Source organism: Dreissena polymorpha, unplaced genomic scaffold (assembly GCF_020536995.1).
Source record: "Dreissena polymorpha isolate Duluth1 unplaced genomic scaffold, UMN_Dpol_1.0 chrUn041, whole genome shotgun sequence".
NCBI lineage: Eukaryota > Metazoa > Mollusca > Bivalvia > Myida > Dreissenidae > Dreissena > Dreissena polymorpha.
In genome coordinates this window covers 35444-44534 of record NW_026273355.1, presented here as the reverse complement: position 1 = coordinate 44534, position 9091 = coordinate 35444, and the positions used below count along the sequence as shown (strand labels likewise).

The window sequence follows — 9091 nt, the reverse complement described above, 5'->3', positions numbered from 1 at the left end:
TTTCAAAAGAGCTGCTTCTTGTTGAGTATATTTCAGTTTTATCTTGGCAGATTCGGCTTCTGCTTGTTTCAATGCGATGAGTTCACTCCTACGGCTAGAGGATCTCGAACTGTGTGTCTTCACACCACCATGGACAGAGTTTGGCTTCATGCTGATCATGACTTTTTTTAATATTGATAGTTTATTTTGGTCAATCTTTTCCAGCGCATGTAACTTTGCTTTTTCCTGTAGCGACACATCTGTAGTGAGAGCCGATAATTCTTTAAGACTTGCTTCACTTTTCACATTTTTTTAAGTACACTTCAAATTCGTCTTTAACTTTTACGTAACTTTCATAGGTAATTGCTGTTCAATCAGGTTAATTTCACCAACATTACTCTCATAAGTTAAACTACTTACTATGCACAAACTTTCAGTCACTTTGTGCCATGAAGCAGAACAGCGCTTCCTAAAGTCATCAATTCTCTCTCCATAAAGAACCCTTCCTTTTGCAGAAAACGGACGTACATGCTGTGTTGACATACAATAAACTTTCTTAAGCCTGTTGAAATACAGACGAGACTTTAGTGCGACCAATTTTGAACGTGGATTTAGTTCGATGTCCAGTACCAGTCATCTCCATCTGCTACTAGCAAAGTGTAGGTCAATTTACTTTTCTGTTCTGGAAACAGATAGCGGACCGATCGTGTCGAAAAAGAACACTGTATGTGGTGGTATTCAGTATTTATTCTTAGATTCAACTCGATGTATGTGGTAAATTGCTGCAATAAAACAAAATAAAAGATGTTCAGTTCTGCAGTAAAGAACAATGAAAATGATGTACAGTGAGGTCGTCAGTTCCGAAAAGTCGCCAGTTCCGAAACAAATCGAAATTAATTTAACATTTACAAAAAAAACTTAACACTTGTAACTAAACAAATTATTCAGTCATGAACGATAACATTTGATGTTTTTTTTCCTCAAAAACCGGAAGTAAACGATCAACTCTAAACAGTCACAATCAATGGAACGCTCGCGCACATTTTTTCGATGACGCGAATACTTCGTCTGCGGACATGTTGATCCATGAGAAAGTCACGATTATTTTTCTAATCCATTGTCAAAGGTTAGCGATCGTGGAACTGCTTTGAAGAATATTAATCAGAGAATCAGAAAACAACCACATGTGTACATTTACATTTGAACTGTTCATTAAAACACGTGAAACAGACAGTCTGGTACAGATGTCAGTTTCGAAACACCCGATTCGCATAACGGGGGTTGTCTCAAATGTATTCGTTATCTTTCACACAGCTATTTAAACGGGTCAGTGTAAATGACATTTGAATTATTTGTGTAAATTAAAGTACACGGAAAGTTTGAATTGCATAAAAAGCTTCTTTTTTTAAATTTAAATTGAAATTAAACGATAAATTGTATAATAATAGTATCGTTTACTTAACACCATTTTCCTTCCTTTTGATTTTTTGTTGTTATTATTTTATATTTGTATTTCTTTCTCAGAAATGCAGAAATGAGAATGTCTTAGCATGTTGATATATTATTTGTAAATGTAAGTGTTTAGACGATGTGCTATGTACAAGTCTTGAATAAAGTGTCTGTTTCTGTCTGTCAACAAAAAGGTTAGACATCGATCACATATCAAATACATTTATGTTTGCAGTTAATCTTCATCATATAAAACAACTCAAAATGGGAATAACTTGTTTGCACCTTTCATGAATATGCATATCTGTATTATTTTTGTAAAAAAAAAATAGAAATTGTATTACTTCTTATCTTAAAACTGACAAAATGCTGAATCATTTACATGTGTTCATTATTAGAAAAGTGTGCACAGACAGGTGATTGGAGGCGGGCTACAGTGCAAAAGGAACCTCTCACCCAAACGTCACGTCATTGGCGTCCACAGCCTGTTCGTATTCTACAGTCCGAGGTATATTTACTAGTTTTTTCACATTTCTTTAAACTTTCTAACATTAATATATGCTCTTTAACAATAGAGGCACACTGCAAAATCCCATCATAGATTGTTAAACCATTTTGTATTGGGATTGTAGTTATATTCCAATATAATATAAGTGTATCTTTGAAACCTATACAAAAAACTAAACAATATAAATGTGTTAATATTACAAAGGCGTGCGGGGACAGGCGATTGGAGACAGGACCTCTTGCCCAGTCATCACGTTCCTGTCGTCCACGTCGCTGCTGTTGATTTCTGGTAGAAGTAGACTTCCTGATCTTGTATTCCACGGTCCCAGGTACATAAATTATACTAATACTATGTATTACTTCGTATTTATACAAAGAAACGCTCACATCATTAACTTTTGCAATTTTAGCTCGACTATATTATATGAAATATATATAGTAGAGCTATCCTACTCACCCTGGCGTCAGTGTGCGTGAGTGTTGGAATGTTAAAGTTTGCGTACTACCTCAAATATTTCCTACTTCCTTGACTTATTGCTTTTATCTTTTGCATACTTCTTTACCAACATGACCCCTATCTATAAACAAGAGCAGACAACCGTATCAAGCATTTCTTAAGTATCAAGGCTATTGGTTTCAAACTTCAAATTCTTACTATTATGATGGTACTGTATGAGTATATATATATGCATAAGAGGATAATGCACGCCAAATGGCATTGTACACCATCTGTTAAAAACAGAGTTTTGGCCCTTTGTATCTTGAAAAATGCTTTTTACTATAGGCACTTATGTGTCCGGAGCCATATCTTGGAAGTGCTTTGGTGGATTTAATTGAAACTTGGTATGAGTATATATATATGCATAAGAGGATAATGCACGCCAAATGGCATTGTACACCATCTGTTAAAAACAGAGTTTTGGCCCTTTGTATCTTGAAAAATGCTTTTTACTATAGGCACTTATGTGTCCGGAGCCATATCTTGGAAGTGCTTTGGCGGATTTCATTGAAACTTGGTATGAGTATATATATATATGCATAAGAGGATAATGCACGCCAAATGGCATTGTACACCATCTGTTAAAAACAGAGTTTTGGCCCTTTGTATCTTGAAAAATGCTTTTTACTATAGGCACTTATGTGTCCGGAGCCATATCTTGGAAGTGCTTTGGCGGATTTCATTGAAACTTGGTATGAGTATATATTTGCATAAGAGGATGATGCACCCCAAATAGCATTGTATACCATCCGTTAAAAACAGAGTTATGGCCCTTTGTATCTTGAAAAATGCTTTTTACTATAGGCACTTTTGTGTCCGGAGCCATATCTTAGAAGTGCTTTGGCGGATTGCATTGAAACTTGGTATGAGTATATATGCATAAGAGGATGATGCACGCCAAAAAGCATTGTATACCATCTGTTAAAAACCGTGTTATGGCCCTTTGTATCTTGAAAAATGCTTTTTACTATAGGCACTTTTGTGTCCGGAGCCATACCTTGGAAGTGCTTTGGCGGATTTCATTGAAACTTGGTATGAGTATATTTCCCTCGCCAGAGGCGGAGGGATATTGTTTTTGTGTTGTCCGGCTGTCCGTCCGACTGTCCGTCCGTCACTTTTGTGTACGGAGCCATATCTTGGAAGTGCTTTGGCGTATTTCATTGAAACTTCATATGAGTATATATATGCATGAGAGGATGATTCACGCCAAATGGCATTGTACACCATCTGTTAAAACCAGAGTAATGGCCCTTTGTATCTTGAAAAAATGCTTTTTACTATAGGCACTTTTGTGTCCGGAGCCATATCTTGGAAGTGTTTTGGTGGATTCCGATTTGGACCCTTCATCAAACAAAGCATATGTTGCGGGGGATATCAATTCTACGAATTTGCTTGTTATTTCAGGATATGGATCCAAAAAAGAGACCTTCACTTGTGAGCAGCCCTGCCCAATCAGAGGCAAAGAAAATTTCAAAGAAATATCTCGGAAACCGAATGAGTCCTGGGAAAAAACAGCGAGTGAGAAGGGCTCTGTACAGTCTGACTGTAAGTAAAGATGTGTCGTTGCGGAAAGCTGCGTTGGATAATGATCTGTCTTATTCAATGTTATACAGACGATGGAAAGGAGAAGTTGACATTTTCAAATTAAATGGACCTAGCTCAATTTTTAATGAAGCTGAAGAAGAGAAAATGGCGAGATGGCTTAGTGAGATGGCACAGAGAGGGATGGGCCTTCGAATGGTTGAATTTCTGGACTTTGTGGAAAGTGTTGTAAAAAAAGAGAAGCGAAAAACTCCCTTCAAAGATGGAAGACCCGGCAAAACCTGGTATTACGCATTTATGCGTAGAATTGCCCACATTATTAGTTCACGCATTGAGACACCGTTAGAACTAAAAAGATCTAAACTAACGAAGGAAAAAACGGATTTGTGGTACAACAGTTTTAGAGACTTTCTCATAGATAAGAACTTGATTGATAAACCAAGTAGAATATGGAACGCTGATGAGACAGGATTCAACATGGGAAGCAACAAGTCAAAAGTAATTGGACCTGCGAAAAGATCTGTCTGTACCACACATAACCAGTGGGAAACAGCGCTTGACTGTGATGTTCTGTGGAAGTGCAACAGGTCAAATGATGCCACCCTTTTTGGTTTACCCAGAGCCAAAACCAAGAGGATACAATCCATTAAATGGATCAATAGAAGGGAGTGACATTGCATTCACAAAAAAGGGATGGATGGATGTAGATACCTTTTCAAAATTCATTGACCACTTTGATAAGTTTGCGGGAACTGACCGTCCAGTGGTGTTATTAATGGACAGTGTAAGCAGCCATGTGGATCATTCAGTTTTCATGAAAGCAATAGCCAGGGGCATTGAGCTGTACCGTTTGGTTCCAAATGCAACACACCTGATGCAACCCCTGGATAAGGGAGTATTTGGACCATTAAAGTCAAGATGGCACATGGTATCCAGGAAGTACATGAGAGAAAATCCAGGAAAATGTATTGGCAAAGAGGTTTTCGCGCAGAAATTGACAGAGGCCTACCTTCAGTTCTACAAACCTATTACAGTAATAAACTCATTTAAATCCTCTGGCATATATCCAGTTGATAGCTCTGTCATCACAAGCGAAATGCTGAAACCGGCATTGACCTTCTCCGGTCCAGAATCTGTGGCAGACCAACATGCTGCCACTGAAGACAGTCAAGTTTCAGCAGAAGTGACAAAAGCAAAAGGAGCACTAGAAGTCTTTGAAGAAACACTTTCTACACCGTCTCGTGACCGTTACAGGAAAAGAATACAAGAAGGTTATAATACTGTAGGGCAGTCTCCATGCTTTGATGTTTACCAAAAGATTTATCACAAAGCAAACCCAACATTGGAAACATCAACATCTACCTTAGAAGAACAAAGTTCCCACTTAACTGGATTGGATATATTGGCACATGCAGTTGTAACTGTGACTACTGCTAGTGTAGCAACAAGTCAACCATCACAAATCAACGAAGAAAAATGGACAGAAAATTCAACTGTTGATATGGTTATATCACCAGTTTTGACCGAGTCCCTGAGTTTTCCAAAGGATACTGAGGCTGCAAAGCCAATGAAACAGACAATGTTAAACAGTTTACCAGACAATCTTACATCACCTGAATGTATTAGAAAAATGTCCTTAAAACAGCTTGAAAAAGTCAGAAGCTTCGCCCAAAAAGTACAAAGAGCTAAACTTTCTTTTTTCAAGAAAAAGAATACAAGCACAAAACCAGAAAAAAAGAGGAAACAACCAGAGCCAAATTCAGAAATAGGGAAAAGGCCTATAATCAAAAAGCTAAACACTTCACACCAAAAGGACAAAGTGCCTATGGACAAAAATGACAATGACAGTCCCAACGCATTTTGTAAAGCATGCCATATGACTTGGGAAGAAGACCAAGAACTGGGTCTGGAACGTGTGTGGGTTCAGTGCGACAAGTGTGATGGCTGGGTTCATTCTGAGTGTTTATCATACTCATTGGAAGAAGACGAGCCTTTCTTTTGTCCTGATTGCCTGTAGATAGAAATTTATTTAATCAGGTCTGAATATTATGGTTGATGAATATTTGTATTGTACATGCCACATGAAAGTCGTTCATTAGATGACATTTTAAGCCATCTCAATAACTTTTAAAACTTACTTGGTGTCTTTCGTAAGAATGCTCCCACATGGGGGGATCAAACACGTGTCATTAACATAGTAACAAAAATAAATTACTTGTAACTATTACATGCATTGTTTATTTATTGTATCTTCAGATGTAACCTTGATATTTGGTATGCATGTGTATATGGACAATGCTTTTCCATACGCACACATTTTGACCCCTTTGACCTTGAACTTAAGGTTCGCGTTTAGGTTTCAAAATCTGCATTTAGGTTTAGAAAAAGCGTTTTTCTGGGCATATGTCTAACTATGGAGACAGCTCTTGTTCATTTGTATGTATGTTATCTTCATTTAATCAGTAGTTAGAATTCTTTCATCTTCAGCCCGACATCGAAAAGCCTTCAACATCTGGTAAGATCAGTGCAACAAGCATCCATGAGAACGGGACTAGAGACTGTCACCCTACCCCCAACATTACAACTTTTGACTCAAACAAAATGACACTCAAGAACTCTGTGATAAAAGGTTACCATGTTTTTATGATTAGACCATTTATCACCAGTCCACCAACACAGTTGATTGTTGACCGAGATTATAGTAATAAAAAGGATCCAGATGCATGCTTAGTATGGTTGCCAGCGTTGGAAACATTTCCTATAAGTGTCCATGATACAGTTACGGATGAAAAGCGCCAGCTGAAATTATCAGATATAGCAGGCCTCCCAATAGGACATGTTCCTAAAATATTTTCAAATTTCTTTTCTTTAATCATTAACGAGGGTGGAACCATAACAGCACAGGTAACAGGGGAGCCAGTGCCAAGTTTTCCACCATGGCCAGCCCCAAATGAAGAAGGGGGTGGTGTTGTGTTACCTTGTAATTATGTGATTAATCACTCTGATATCAAGGCTACCTTCAGCAAGCTGTGTTTGTTTCTGGAAAAATCACCCGAAGGTTCAGCTATGGATCTGTCAATTGAAACCACACCAAAGGCATAAATTAAAAGCATGGGTGATTTTTGCTTGCCTACTAGTGTTTATAAAATACAGTTTGTTTCATTGTCATAATAGTATGTCATATGCCCAACCCTGTAACTGTGATAAATTGTATCTGAATTACTAGTATGAGCCTCTTTTTACAAGTTTGTTTTTATTTATTTTTTATTTTGGTGCTCACATGAAACTTAACCAATATATTTAGGGTCATCAGTAAGATTCTATGCCAATTCAAATAAATCTGATCAGTATTTTAGCCAGATGATGTCCCCTTTTGAAGTTGACATGGAACCAAATAGTCTATGGACAGCTCTTGTTTCACACATAAATGTTATTTATTTATTGTTCACTACAATTGGTACCAGAAAGTGCCATTTCTTTCAGGTCTATATGGAACAACTAATTACATGGAACCAAATAGTCCATGTACAGCTCTTGTTTCACACATAAATGTTATTTATTTATTGTTCACTACCATTGGTACCAGACATAATGTCATGTTTCCAAAGTATTTGTCATGAAATATTGGCTAGTTTGATGTTTTCAAATTTGTCATGCAATGTTGTCATGTTTAATGTATGTGTGGGTATCTGCAACAAGAGATAGTGCATACAAATTGGAACAATACTAAGTACTCTTAACACTGTAATATACCAAAAAAAGATATGTGCATGCTTTCTGCTCATGAAACCTTTACCCATCATCAGTGTTATATATCTTAAAATGGCTAAATATTAATTTGACTGGCTTTGTTCATGTTTTAAAGTTATTTGAACAGACATAGTGGCTAGCTTTGTGTATTTGTCATACTATGTTGGGTAGTTTCATGTTTCCAATATTGCATGTCATGCCATTACAGTATTTACTTTTTATGCCCCGAATCCAATAAATTTTGTTTTTGGCCTATGTCTGTCTTTCATTGTATGTGTCCCAAAAATTTAACCTTGCTCATAACTTATGCAATATTGAAGACAGCAACTTCATATTTGACATGCATGTGTATCTCGTAAAGCTGCATATTTTGAGTGGTGAAAAGTCAAGGTCATCCATCGAGGTCAAAGGTTCAATATATGGCTTAAAAGCGCAATAGGAGGCATTGTGTTTCCCAAACACAGCTCTTGTTCTATTTATATTTAAATCCTTCAGAATATGTGCCTTTTCTGTGATTCTGTTAGTTATTTATGTATCACTTATATTGTACCAGTAAAAATTAAGGGTATGTAGTAACCACTACTTTATTGATGTGATTGACTGTGTGATCAATACTGATTTCAATATATGAAGGCTTTTTAGCTAACCTGAGCACAACGTGCTCATGGTGAGCTTTAGGGATCACCTTTTGTCTGTCGTCCGTGCGTCGTTCGTCGTCAACATTTTGCCTTGTAAACACTCTAGAGGCAACATTTCTTGTCCGATCTTCATGAAACTTGGCCAGAATATTTGTCTCAATGATACCTTGACTGAGTTTGAAACTGGGTCATGCTGGGTTAAAAACTGGGTCACTAGGTCAAACAAAAGAAAAACCTTGTAAACTAGGCCGAGTTCCTTTATGGTTGCGGTCTGTTGAAAAACATGGCTTTAAATGGCTTTATAGTGTAACCTTGTTTACACTCTACTAAGAAATTACCAATGTACACGTTGAATGAAATTTATGCATATTATGATATTCATGTTCTCCATGCAGTTATCTGAATATGTATTCTGCCGATAAGATATACAGTTAAATTGCCAAAAAAAATTTTATTTAGTTTTGTTCATTTCATTCAGCTTTGGGTAAAGTATGTTTAAGCCATGATGTATTACCATGTGAATTGCTTATTAATGCCTTTTATGTTCTATGTCTCCAAACTGTTTTGCTGTAGTAATAATATGTGCAGTTCATTGAATACTTATTGTTGAGGTGGCAAATATACTATTCCAAATTTGCTAAGGATCACTTTTTTATTGACACATTATCTTCAATTTTGGATAACTTTAATTTTTGTTATTTTTCATGTTTTGATATTAGAATATGTT

The 9091-nt window shown here is 36.7% G+C and overlaps 1 protein-coding gene and 1 long non-coding RNA gene across 2 annotated transcripts; both read left to right on the top strand.

The window, feature by feature from the left end:
- The first annotated feature begins 905 nt into the window (after positions 1-905).
- On the top strand, positions 906-2538 carry LOC127863813 (uncharacterized). The gene is made up of 3 exons (XR_008041196.1): positions 906-1105; positions 1827-1936; positions 2141-2538. It is a non-coding gene; the product is annotated as an uncharacterized LOC127863813 (long non-coding RNA).
- A 1303-nt stretch (positions 2539-3841) lies between these two features.
- On the top strand, positions 3842-7137 carry LOC127863811 (uncharacterized). The gene is made up of 3 exons (XM_052403471.1): positions 3842-4260; positions 4520-6013; positions 6464-7137. The coding sequence occupies exons 1-2, from the start codon at positions 3842-3844 to the stop codon at positions 5991-5993; spliced, it is 1893 nt and encodes a 630-aa protein (XP_052259431.1). The 3' UTR covers positions 5994-6013; positions 6464-7137.
- Positions 7138-9091: the final 1954 nt, after the last annotated feature.

Excerpts from the sequence above, each read along its gene's own strand:
- LOC127863811 (XM_052403471.1), top strand. The coding sequence starts at position 3,842 with ATGGATCCAAAAAAGAGACCTTCACTTGTGAGCAGCCCTGCCCAATCA. Across the intron at positions 4,261-4,519 it reads GGAAGACCCGGCAAAACCTG|TGGGAAACAGCGCTTGACTG; the intron begins GTATTACGCATT and ends ACACATAACCAG.